At 32.6% G+C, this 14,073-nt stretch overlaps 1 protein-coding gene across 19 annotated transcripts in view; it reads left to right on the top strand.

The window, feature by feature from the left end:
• The window catches only part of LOC127698930 (uncharacterized), a 162,525-nt gene that overhangs the window by 12,422 nt on the left and 136,030 nt on the right, over positions 1-14,073 (top strand). For all 19 annotated transcript variants that reach the window (XM_052202683.1, XM_052202681.1, XM_052202674.1 and 16 more), the window contains exons 2-5: positions 5,502-5,753; positions 9,951-10,858; positions 12,653-12,849; positions 13,537-13,643. In XM_052202683.1, coding sequence (XP_052058643.1) covers positions 5,502-5,753; positions 9,951-10,858; positions 12,653-12,849; positions 13,537-13,643 — 1,464 coding nt within the window. The remainder of the gene's footprint in view (positions 1-5,501; positions 5,754-9,950; positions 10,859-12,652; positions 12,850-13,536; positions 13,644-14,073) is intronic.

The raw sequence follows: 14,073 nt of genomic DNA, 5'->3' as shown, positions 1-14,073 counted from the left end.
ATGCAATTGAAAGAATTAACAACAACATTCTGCTTTTAAATCTTTAATTTGTTTCAAGCAATTATGTAATCGTAAAATGAAAATGGCGTGGACTTATTACCATAAGGAATAGTGAATAATATTTTCTTTTTTACTTGTATACAAAACTTTGAGACATGTAATTTTCCTTTAAACTGTCCACATTTATTCAGCGTAAGTCTCCGTTTATTTTACACAAGTATATCTCTTTTGTAAATTAAATATTAATTTACTGACCAGAAAAAAAAACGAGGTAAAAATCAAATATAGTTTTTTTTAATAAAACTATTTTTAAATGTACAGTGTAATTGAAAGAATTAACAATGTTGTTTTGCTTTTAAATCTTTTATTTGTTTCAAGCAATCAGAAATATAACCTGATTATCAATAGACAGGAAATACAATTGTTTAATTACATAAGTAATCTCACATACCTTGACTGTCGCGTGCCGGTAAAGATCAGAAGGATTAGGGCAATTAATTACCTGGTGTGACACCGCGTCACACCAGACTGGGAGAGATGTCGCTAATACAATAAACAAAAGGTAGCGAATTTACGCGGAAGTCGGAGGGACTACTCCCAAATTTCTCCGAGAATTTAGGGAGGGATATCGAAGTTTCCTGGTGTCACACCAAGAAAAAACTTGGTGTTCGGAGTTTGGGAAGCCTTTCGTGAAATTTGTACTGTAAAATATCAATTGGAAGGCTTAACTCAATCAAAAAACGTAAATTAACACACAATGAACGAATAAATTTGACCTGTGACACCTGAATGCAAATACACAGTTAATAAAAAATTACAAGGGATAAATAAAGTCAAAAGTAAATAAACAGGTTTAAACAAAGTTAAAGTATGATATCACTGTGAAATTTCAAACAATTTATAGAAAATCATCACTTTTGAAGAAACCTGCGTCATATTATACACAGGTAAATGAAAATAATTTTGTTGTTAAGTATACTTCTTCTTCTGTGTGTATAAAATCTTCCGTTTAGGAATACAAAGAAATTTCTTTAATATCAATAAAGCTAATCTAACACTTGGTACATATGGGGTGAATATCAACAATAAAAATATACAATTAGTGCTAAAAGAATGTATTGTTATACATGTACAGTTATGAACTATTATGGTCCTTATAATAAGGCTGTTTACGATGTCTTTATACTAAATCCACTAGTCCAAATAATGTATGGCTTTTTAATGTAAAGGCATCCAGCAATAAAATATAAAAAAGCCCTACAATCATGACAATTCATCATTTTTATTAGGACTATAAATCCGTTGGATGTGTACTAATTGATTTTTAAGTCTGGGTTTAAGCTAGGATTTTGTGGCCTTTAGTCAGTTTTGCGTGTTAAGAAAATCAACCTTTCTTGGGTAGCAGCTTAACATGATACTAGTAGTACTTAAGTATTTATTGCATAGGGTTTTATACATGAACATAAAGAGTATTTTCTTTTTTCAGTATTTCATAAGTATACATGTACATGTACAAATAAGAATATAACAATTAAGATTAGAACAAAACAGATGTATTTCTTCTGACAAAAGATACATATTGTATGATTTTGTTTTGAATTGTATGTCTCAAAACAGGGCTAATGGGAATAATATAATGAATCTATTGGTAATTGTTCCTGTCCTTATAATTTGCTTATGGTCTGCATTTACTACAGAATAGAGAAAATATTTTAATTCTAAAAATAAAGAATAGAGAAGAATGGGCAAAAAAATGAATAAGAGAGAATAATGGGTGCTTACATGCACAGTATAGAGAAAATTTGTATAAAAAATTAAGAATACAGGAAATGATGACCCAAGCCCCCCTCCCCAACCCCTTAAGGATGTCCTTAGGTGAAATTAAAAAAAATTAGAATTTAAATTGATACTATAAGTCAGAAGAGCATTAGTTAAGGAACAAAATAAGCTAAAAATGTTGATAGGTTATGGAGCTCCTTTTTGAGATTTTTAATTTTTAAAAAATGGCGGTAAAAGGCTGACTCAGACTTTTACCTTATATTTGCATTGGTTTTATTTGGGTCTCAAATCGAAAGAAAAGAAATCTAGAATCTGCTTAAATTTTGGTAAATGACCTTTTTTGAGCTATTGAAGTCTTATATGACAAGAAAAATGGGTGTTATGGGGCAAAATATTTTACCCTGCATCATAGGAAAAAAACCAAGGAGTCAAAACATCTGACAAAAATTCCTGAACCTCACTTAAGTACATCCTTAATTTGCACCATAACTCAAAAGACCTCATAAACCAATAAGTCCTAAAGTCAGAAGTATGTAGACAGATTATGAGTAGGTATTTCAATGGTAGGAAAAATTATAATTGAGTTATCTTTCTTGTATTCAGGTGTGCTTCTACTCTTCGGAGGATTATACACAGTAGAAGCACATTCAATTAATTGCCGCCTGATTTGTTATTCTATGTCAGAATTGACGGCAAACAAAGACAAAATACGTCTATATTTAACAATTTTAGAGAAATTTAAGAAAAACAATGTGTTTGAAAAAGTTCATGAAGGTTTTTGTCTTTCTGTCAATCATGTTTTCATCTTGAAACTACGGTAAACTTGTGGCATGAACAATTTCATATGAACTAACGAAAATGCCGACTGACATATTCTATTTGTATGAATTAATTATGGTGATCATTAATGACCAATAGGATAAATGGATTACCTGTAACAAAAAATTATGACACCTGTTGTATTCGTTGATTAGCTTGGGGTCATAAACTTGTCACTAGGTAAAATTTTGCACTATTTATTTATTAACTTTCACAAATTTAAGTGACGAAATTGATCTGAAAACTTTTGTCATTTTGAAAGTTGCTTCTTAAATGGCGAAAATGACAAGCGCTAGAAAAATCACTATTATTATAAGCTTAAATTTGCTTCAAACTACATTGCTGTGATGTGTACCCCCAGATTGGTACTTTGTGTTTTTGTCTAGCTGCTTAATTTTTGTTTTGTGGTTCTTGTGGATCTGATTAGTCAAGTTCTAAATTTCAGTTTGCAGCGTCGTTGTCTCATATACATCTGGGATATTATATAGCGTCCCTATGTACATTAATCCACATCTCTATTTCATAATTAACATGATAAATTACCACTTAATTAAAATAATAATTTGTTTTTGTTCCAGATCATATGAGTATTTGGACCATACGCATATGGTCATGATGCAAAAACCTTATGGTCTCACCATAAGCGTATGGTCAGACCATTTGAGTATTTACTGGTTTGGTTATTAACAGGTTGGACCCTATAAGTATTCAGACCATATGGGTATTTTCCCAATCAAACTTATAATCCTTTATCTTTGACATATTGTCTAAACCACAGGCATTTAGAACCTTTCTTTATTTTCCCCTTAGTTTTTTTTAGAAAAGAATAGAGAGACAGCAAGTATAAACCACTGTTATTGTAATATTGTTTGAATAGGAGCAAGAACACATTAAATAAATAAATATTGTAATTTGAAATATTTAAGAAATTTTGATTAACTAAAAACAAATTTAAACAGAAAAAAAGAAAAAGAGGGTTCAATGCCTCGCCTATGAGTAAAGCCAATTTTAAGCTGTTGCCTTCATGTTTAATAGTTTATTTAGATATTTCTTAAAGTTATTTACCAAAGTCATTCGTCAGGAAATATCGATAATGACCATGTAAAAAGTTTATATTGCTGAAATCGTAGGTCAACTTTTTATATGAGTGCCCTTAAATTACAATTTTTACCATTTTTTGCATTTTTGTCTATTACCTTCAAACTTAATAGATAGATTCTGACACCTTAAGAAAATATTCTCATTGTTTATCATTAACAAATGGACAATTTTGTGTTAAGGGTGTCTATTTTTCAGTTCGACAGTATCAGACATACTAATTTTTGTTGCGCCTGCAATGAAAGTCGTAGTATGGGAGACATAGGTATTACTATCTGGCAGCATAAACCATTTGTGTAAAGCTTTATATTTCAGAAGGTAGAAGAACTTGATGCTTCATACCTTGTATGCAGATACCTTATGATACAAAGTTTCTGTCTGTCATATGGCCATTGTCCTTGACCTCATTTTCATGGTTCAGCTACTGCTTGAGAAAAAATTTGAGTTTTTTTCTCATGTGAATATCTCACTTATAATGAGTAATAAGATAACTATACTTGGTTTATGAGTTCCTTGCAACGTCTACATGTCTGTCAGACAGGGTTCACAGGGACAAAACTTAAAGGGAGCCCAGTTGCCCATGGCTCCTAGATTTTGAGCTGGGCCCCTAAACTTTCAGGTAAATTTCAGTTGAACATATTATAGAAACTAATTATGAAATATCTGGTCTGGGCTCCCAGCTTGATAATTCCCAAGTTTAGTCCTTGGTTCACCTGACCTTGACCTCATTTCATGGATCAGTGGTCAAGGTTAAAGTTACGTGATAAGGTACGTTTCTCAGATACTATAAGCAGTAGGTCAACTATATTTGGTGTATGGAATGATTGTGAGGGTACATGTCAGTCTGGCAGGTTTCACATGACTTTAACCTCATTTTCATGGTTCATTGGTCAATGTAGGGCATTTCTTGCTGTGTTGAAGACCCATTAGTGGCCTTGGGCTGTTTTCACTCCTTTACCTTAAAATTCATGACTCAAATTTTATTTACATGTAATTTCATCCTCCTACTTACGGTACATCTTTTATGCATAAAATATAAAGATAAATTTGGAAGGTGTATGAAAAAAATTTGCAAGTTAAATGCAGTTTACACCTTATAAGGACTATGTTGTAGAGAACGATAAATCAAAGGAGGATAAATTGTCACCGAACCATATAGATAAGATTACTCCCAAAAGTCAATTCTCTGGATAGGACACAAAAAACTGCACGTTCAAGCATCCCATCAATCTGAGGGTCAAAGAGTAGGTCACGAAATCAGAAATAAAACAAAGGTTGATCAAGGGGTATCCCCCTTTTGGGAAGTGATGGTAGAAGATTTGATTGCCCATGGTTCATTCATCCTTACAATTGTATTTGTTTTACTTATTAAGTTTTTATTTGTAAGTCTTGCATGCTTTTTTAATTTTGGTTCATTTATATGTTTCGGAGTTAAGTGTGATGTCCATTTTCTCTGAACTAGTATATATTTTTGTTTAGGGGCCAGCTAAAACCCGCCTTCGGGTGCAGGATTTTCTTGCTGTGTTGAAGACCCATTAGTGGCCTTGAGCTGTTTTCTGCTCTTTGGTCGGGTTGTTGTCTCTTTGACACATTCCAGTTTCCATTCTCAACTTTATTTACATTTGATATGAATTAACAGAGGTTGATGAGGTGTATTTGTCAATAATTTGAGTTAAAATTATGACCTGTAAAAAGTAAGTCACTGTTCCAATTATTATGCCAATTTGAAGAAGAGGTAATTTTATTAACATTGATTACCATTGTTTAAATAAGTAATTAATCTGATATTGATTTTTTGATTTCAGTTCTACAAAAATGCCATCCTCTATAGTCCCAATCAATCTCACAAGAGATTTTTCTATTAAACCAGCACATGGATTAAGATATGGAAATTTTGAAGGTGTTGTTTATTTACCACCCACAACTAAATACGAGAAAAGAGGGGAACAGAACTTCTCAAAATTAAACAACCAACAAATTTATAAAAAGATATGCGATTGGTTTGAAGTATGGAGATCATGGCAGCAGCAACATTTGTTATGTGGTATAATTGATAGGCAAGTAGCAAAAAATTGTTTCTATATCATGTATATGCTTTGTAATTAACAATTACATAAATGGATATCACATATTTGAACTTTTTGCCAAAACTATTTTGAATATTTGTGAAAAAGAAGATGTGGTATGATTGCCAATGAGACGACCTTCTTCCAAAGAAGGGGGCCTCGGTGGCCAAGTGGTCTAAGTAGTTACTACTGTAATCACTAGCCAGTCAACACTGAGGTTGTGAGTTCAAACCCCACTCGTGCGGGTGCACTCTACTCCAATCTTAATTGACTAGGATTGTCAGTTTTCCTATCGAAGGTCGGTGGTTTTCTCCGGGCACTCCGGCTTCCTCCAACAATAAAAACTGGCCGCCATGAAATAGCCCAAAAGCAGTGCTTAAAAGTGGCGTTAAAACACAAAAAAATCAAAATCAATCAATTCTACCAAAGAACAATTAAATGACATAAAAATTAGTCACCGTACAACCTTCAACAATGAGTAAAACACATACTCCATGTACATTTGTGTATATCAAGCTTTAAAAGGCCTTTACATGACACATGTATATGTAAAACCATTCAAACGAGAAAAATTGACACTGTTAACTGTAGAAGATGGAGAAAAATTGTCAAACAAAAATTATCTGCAGGGCAAGATCTACAAATCAGTCAACATAGCCAAAATTGTCTGTTAACTCCTTATAATAATATAATAATAATAATAAATTATTCATTTAAAGAGGGTAAACTCAGTTAGTTACAATAAACTAATCTTCCCTGAGGCCCTCACATACAAATTACAATACAATCAAAAACAGATATTTACACATAGTTAATTTACAGTCGAGTAGTTCAATGTAATATTGTTAACATGATAAGATATAAAGCTGTTCAAGATTTACATGTAGTCAAAAAATAAAATAACAATAAAAAAAAAAAAAAAAAAAAATATACAAATACTTTGTAGAAAACATAATCTTATCAGGACTGTGTTACATGTAAGTACTTCTTGATACTTTGTTTAAAAGTATAAGTGTTTTGAGCTTTACACATTTTGCGTGGTAGTCCATTCCATAACACTGATCCAGAATAAACAAAAGATTTCTTAAAAAGCTCAGCTTTTGGCTTAGGAACTATCAGATTACCTTGAGTGACATGTACACCTCTCAAGGAGTAAGGATTATTATCTGATTTCAGTTTAAACTTTTGAAATAGGTACATTGGTGCTTCCATACACATACATTTATATAGAAGTAGATATTTGTGGTATTTGATTCTATTGTCAACTGTCATCCACCGAAGTTTTTTAAATAAGGGGGCTGAGGGGGATAAAGGATCTGCATCTAGAATTAATCTTGCAGCCCTTTTTTGGAGTTTTAAAATTCTTGTTATCCCTTCATTTTTACATTCACCCCAAATAATACAGCAGTAGTCAATTAGGGGCAGAATATACCCATTGTTATATGTTTTCCGTGCATTTATATCTAAAAATTTCTTTATTTTAGAAAGAAGGTATATTCTGGATGATATATTAGCACAAACTTAGTCAATTTGATTTCCCCAGTTAAGTGTGCTGTCAATTTTAACACCTAATAATTTTTCACATGAAGAATTTTGTAATACTTTTGAATTTATTATCAAGTTTGGTTGATAAGTCTGAATTGATAGTTTCTGCTATGTTCCAGTAACCAAACATTTTGTTTTATTTGCATTAATGAACATGTTATTCATTTTGCACCACTCTTGAACCCTGTATAAATCTTCTTGAACATCATCATGTATATTTTCTATGTTTTTCCCTGATTTATGAAGAGTGGTAGGAGTTATTACCCTTGAAAAACCTTACACTTTTTACCCATTTTGGTTTTTAGCTAAAACTTTAGAAAATTGAAAGAAACTAAAATATTAAAATTCACCAGCAGGACAAGGTCTGCTATATATATATATATATATATATGAATATAAAATTAAAGAAATGTGGTATGATTGCCAATGAGACAACTATCCACCAAAGTTTGAATGAAGTGGATGTAAGCAATTATAGGCAACCATATGGCCTTCAACAATGAGAAAAACCCATACTGTATAGTTAGCTATAAAATGCCCCAACATGAAAAATATGAATAAATTCAATTGAGCAAACTAACTGTCTAATTTATGACAAAACAATTAACGAAAAACAAATATGACAGACATGTACCAACTACAACCACTGATCTACAGGCTCCTGACTTGGGGCAGGCACATAAAGAATGTGATGGGGTTAAACATGTTTGTGAGAGCTCAACCCTCCCTCTAACCTGGGACAGTGGTGTTACAGCACAACATAAGAACAAACTATAAAAATCTATATGTGATATAATTTTTTTACAGCCAAACTTGCAAACGAAATCTATGTATCTATGGAAGAATTTTGTAAAGGTTTTAAGTAATTTGTGGTAATGAAATCCCTGACTTAATAATTTACCAGTAATACATAGATTATGCTCATTGATATTCAAAACGTCACTACAGACACGGGCAAAGCGAACGAGTTGGGGTATGTAAACACCGTAAGACGGTGCCAAAGGAACATCACGATCAAAAAAGGAAAATTAACTATAGGGAAAGAAAAATCATCCCTGAAGTCAACATGACCAAAACAGTTAGTTACAGGAATAATATGAGTAATCACCCTTTAAAAATGATTTTTTACCATGTTCTGTTTTTTTTTTGCATAAACTATAGTAGATGGATTAATTGATTGTTGATTGCTTAATGTCCAGTGGCAAATATTTCATGCTTATTCAGGATGATATAGTAGATGGAGAGAAACTGTTAAAAGCTAAAATTATTTGCTGGACACAAACAACATATTGTTTAAATCTTCAGTGTACTCCTTATAGGAGTTATAACCCTTGAAGGATGATATTATATTTTTTGTGTGTTTATTTGGAAACTATTTAAAGTATTCTAATTGCATCTAATCTCCTCTGGTTCTGTGTTACAGAAAGCTCACATACTTAGTATGATTGTTTGCAGTCATGTGAAGTTAACAACATTGTAGACAATTTGATCCGACCATTTCACAGGAGTTATGGGACTTCGAGCATTTTTTTTACTATTATGACACTAACACCTTGTAAGGCAACTTCTCAGAGACTGTTTTCCAAAAAGCTCTTATACCTAATACTTCTGTTTGCCATCATGTGAAGCTGACCATATTGTACTGCCATTTTGATTGATTTTTAATATTAGGCAATAACACCTTGTGAACTCAACTCCTCAGAGATTATTTTCTGGAAAGGTCTCATACATAGGTCTACTGTTTGCCATTATGTGTACTTATCTGCCCTGGACACCATTGGCGTGTAGGGCAGTAAAGAAGATCTTCTACTTTTGTTGGTCGTTGGCAGTTTTCTGTAGTGTGGCCCTTGTCTGTTGATGTTGACTAGCTTCTGCCTCTAAAGTTAGCCTCCATATCATTTTGGGTCTTCCAATCTTTCTTTTACCTTCTCCCCTGGTCCAATGGTGTGCTGTCTTAGTGATATCCTTTTTCTCTTTCCATAGGACATGACCAATCCACCTCCAGCGGCTTTTCATTATAGTAGTGACTTTTAACCTTCTGATGCTTTTGGTATGGAATACACACAGTTTGTTTTGGTCCTGACCTGTTATGACCTGTTATCCTCCAACATTCTGATTCATACAAAAGTACAGGCATGACACAGCTGCTGTAAAGTTTGGGTTTCACAACTTTGGTCAGGATGGTATATGACCCAGATCTCCATACAGCCTTCAGGTTGTTAAGAGCTGGCCTTGCCTTAGATAGTCTTCTTTTAATGTCAGATTCTGCTCCACCAATGGTATTATCAGTGCTACCAAGGTATGTGGAGGTTTCAACATGTGGTGATGTTTTTCCATCCAGTAAAACTAACCCTGGGTTGTTAACATTATGTGTAGTTGACCATATTTTGCTGCCATTTTGATCTGACCAATATTTTGGTCTTTGACTATTTTTTGGAGTACTCTTTTTCATTTTACCATTTGTATTGTTTATCATATTTTGTCTATCATACCACAATGACTCATTGTGACACACAATTTAATTCCTCATTTATACACTGCAGTAGACATTTGGCTACCTCCTAGCAATTTTGTTGTCATTATTATTCTATTACCTTATTTATATATATTTTCTGAATAAAAGTTTCTTTTGTTTGTAAACAGATGTAGTATTACTCAGTTAGATATTCTTGCCACAACACTAGAACCAGTAAGACACAGAGATTATGCTGCAGCCTATAAACATAGGTATCCATCTACACCATTTAAAGTACTTAAACAAAGACAAGAGTCAAGAAACTACAAACTAACATTTGAAGAGCCTGTTAAACAGCCTCTCAAGTCAAATTTAATCAGCGAAACACCAGGCCAGCTATTTGAATTTGATGTAGCAGGAGATGGACGGATTGATTTGCTGGAGGATATAGTCAGTTCAACAGATTCCCCTGGCAGTAGACAATTAGAAAAACAGGATACATTTGATAGATTGTGTGAAGTCAGGGCAAACATCAACCCTTTTGAGAAGTATGTTACAGATTTAACTGAATCTATTATTCAACAAGCAGTGAGCCATGCTGCAGTTTTACACAAATATGGTACAGCAACAAAGTACAAGGGAGAAGAGCCTGTTTATCATACTCCTCGTCAAGGAGTTGTGTCGCAAGTTAGTTTTGCTTCAACAGATATTGAATCAACAGATGTGGAGGGTGATGAAGGGAGAGAGAATATTACTTCACTGAGAGATATTACTAATCAATCTTTAGCTAGGGAAACCAATATTTCTCACTTACGGGATACAAATATATCAATGAGGGAAACTGATACAACATTGAGAGGTCTTGCCAAATCTCAACAGTATTCTAGAATCAGAGTATTATCACCAACAATCATAGAGACTTCAAACAAAGTATACCGTGAAAAAAGTTATTCAAGTGTGCATTCTGATATGTCAAAAAGTCTGGAACATTTCTCCAGTAGAAATACTAGCCAAGTTAGACAACACTTATTTGGAAGTAATGCTGCTAGTACTCCAGATTTCTTCACTGCTGATACAGAAACTGTTCACAAATTAGGTATGAATGAAAATCTGAATAAGTAGGGTAAACCATAAGCAAGTAGAGTAAGAACTAAAGAGGAAATCAGGGCCCAAAAAAATTAATCCAAGATTTGATTGTAAATATTGACAAAAGGTATACTAAGAAAGTAAAGGAGTTGTAAGGTATAGGTAAATCAGACAATGATATCATATGTATATCCCCAAATTCTTTTAGTATTCACATTTTTGTCTTTCCTGAGACAAAAATTGCAGGGAAATACATTTTGATCCTAGATTCCATTGTAAATGGCGTTGTTGGCTTTGTCAACATTTAATTCAGACTGAGTTAAGTTTTTAAGATATCAAAAACTTTGTCAAACATTCATGGAATATTACAAAACTTTGACAAGCTTTTTCAGTATCAAGAGATAGCAACTTGAACAAAGTTTTGTAAATGATTTTATTTCATCTTTGGCTGGGTTAAACATAGAGCAGAACTGGCTAATAGTATGGTAATATAACCTGGCGAGCAGTCTGGCAGGGAAAGTGGGTACCTATTACTGTAGTCTAATTCTACAGTTTAACTCTTATCCTTTAAATTTCACAGATACATTGCAGACATATTGAAGTAGTGAACCTGTTATTATAGAATAATTTCTCAATTGAATTGTTTTAAAAGCTTGTCACACCTGGGCTCTTAATCAATTTATAGATAATTATACACTTTAACAGTATTGATAGTGCTCATTGTTAAAGGCTGTACATTGACCTATATTTGTCTCATTTTAAAAGTCCTTGTCATAAAATTAGTTCACTTTAATCACCCCAATGCATATGTACAAAAAAATTGTGTCCACTCTCTAACTTGCAATATCAGTAGTGCTAAAAAAATATTGTTGCCTTCCATGGGCATTGGGGTATAGGCTATTAAGTGTTACCCTTGACCTTTCAGTCAGTCTTTCCGTCCATCTGTACTTCCGTCCATCCCATTTTCGTTTCTGCACTCTAACTTAAGTTTGCCTCATCCAAATATTATAAAACTCATACACAATGCTTCGAACCACAATAAGCAGACAGACGTGAGCCATTTACCGTTCTAGAGTTATGCCCATTTTTGAATTGGAAAATTGCAAAGTTTGAGCAGGGGCATTCGTGTCCCATCCTTCTTTTATTTTCATATACATCATATAAGTAATTGACTGATAATTTTTTTTAACAGTCAGCATTTTGATACAATCTGTTGTTAAAGATTTTAAAACTTGAATAACTTTGTCAAACCGTAATGGAATTTTACATAGCTTGGACAGAACCTTCTTTGTAATCAACATCTTTTTTTCATTCTTCTGTATGCTACTGATAAACAGACTTAGTGTTTTGAAAGTCAACATTGCACTTTTACTCTGACAGTATCAGCCGCAGGCAGGACACATTATAATACGAATTTGTATCAGTTTTTTCTTTTTTCCTTTTGATTATGCCCAATCCAAAATATTTATCCTTATACATCTGTATGTAAATCCTTTTTTGGGAAATAGTTAGTATCAAAATCAAAAATTACATATGAAAACCACTGTAATTATGTGATATAAAGACAGTCATGTAATGCGTTAGTCTTTTATATCATTTGATTATTGCTACAGTTGTCAAAATTTTCACTAAATCTTTTATTTTATGTACTTTCATGTTATAATAGTGAAATCTCAAACAAATATTTGAAGTCAGATTTATATAAAAAAAGTCAAATTTCATATCAAATACAGTATATATGTAAATTGGTATGCAGTTTTCTGAGAAAATGTTCACTTTTGACATGTTTGATTTATTTTCAAAGGACCCATGCAACGGCAAATAAGATTTGGTACAGTACAGAAACCTAGAGGAGTAGATGACTTGCCAGTTACTCTGCAGAAATCGTACAAGAATGTAAAGTGGTGGACAGGAGCTCCAAAGAAAGGAAAAATCTTCTTAAAGGCCCAGAAAGTTGATTTGATGTCTAATTTTAAAGATCAGCTGAAACAGATATGGACTGTAAGTTTATAATAATTTGTTTTTAATGTCATACAAAGAAATTGGAAGGGTATGTAATGTTATTCTTGTTACTTGTGTATATATGTCATCATTGTTTGATACTAAAAGAAAATATTAGGACATGGTATGACTGCCAATGATACTTCTTTCCATCAAGACCAAAGGACAGAGATGTGAACAATAACTGGTCACCATACTGCCTTCCACAATGAGCAAAACCCTTACCATATAGACAGTAATAGGAAGCTATAAAAGGCCACAGAGCCCATTAAGTTTACCAATATCTGCTATATTGATTCAACCACTTTGGAGATTAGATTTTTTTTTTAAGAAAGCTTGCAATTGATTGTCTTGCGCACACACTAAAAATGTTAAGTTTGTAAGAGTGAAGGCCAACTTAATCAGTAAAAATTACCTTTATTACTTATTATTCCAATAAAATGCACTAGAATAGAAATTATGTCCAGACAAAAAAATTCATTAACACTTACAGAATTATTTTGCCTTTGTAGGAATGTGATGTCATATATATGCCATCTCTCACACCAATGAAATGAGACTTTACATACAACATTTGATTAATTAAATTATGCGATGAAATTTATAGATACAGCTGCAATAACACTTTGTAGTGATAAAAAAAGTCAAATAACATATTTTATATTCTTTATAATTTTATTGTTTTAGTGGCAAGGTCAGTGGGAAGGATATGAAAAGATTAATTTACTAAAAGAAGTGTTGAAGTTATGTGGAGATGAAGTTCTAAGTCAGCTTACTACACATATACAACAAAGGTATAATTATAATTTTACAAAACAAAAGATGTTAATTTGAATATCATATTAAACGATAAGTACTGTAAACCAACTTATTTTTGATACATAGTTTTGCTGTTTTCCCTTTCTGACTGATTTTGCAGTTATTTATTTGCACAACTTTCTAACTTTAATGATGTCTTCATATACCAGGTATAACAGGTCGGGTACACTACCTTATATGGATATGCATAATTAAGCATACTAATGTTCCTCCCAAGTTCATTGTTTGTTTACATAATACTCAATTTTGTTACCTTAGTTATTGACCAATTCAGTGAATGAATTATGATGCATGATGGATTAATACGTGTTTGCAATTTACCAAGAACACATGTTTTTAATGACAAACACATTTTTTCACAGATTGCTGGAAAGATATTTTATCTTATTTTTTCTTTTTACAGAC

Source organism: Mytilus californianus, unplaced genomic scaffold (assembly GCF_021869535.1).
Source record: "Mytilus californianus isolate M0D057914Y unplaced genomic scaffold, xbMytCali1.0.p SCAF_4, whole genome shotgun sequence".
In the NCBI taxonomy this organism is placed as follows: Eukaryota; Metazoa; Mollusca; class Bivalvia; order Mytilida; family Mytilidae; genus Mytilus; species Mytilus californianus.
This window is presented reverse-complemented; position numbering and strand designations above follow the sequence as displayed.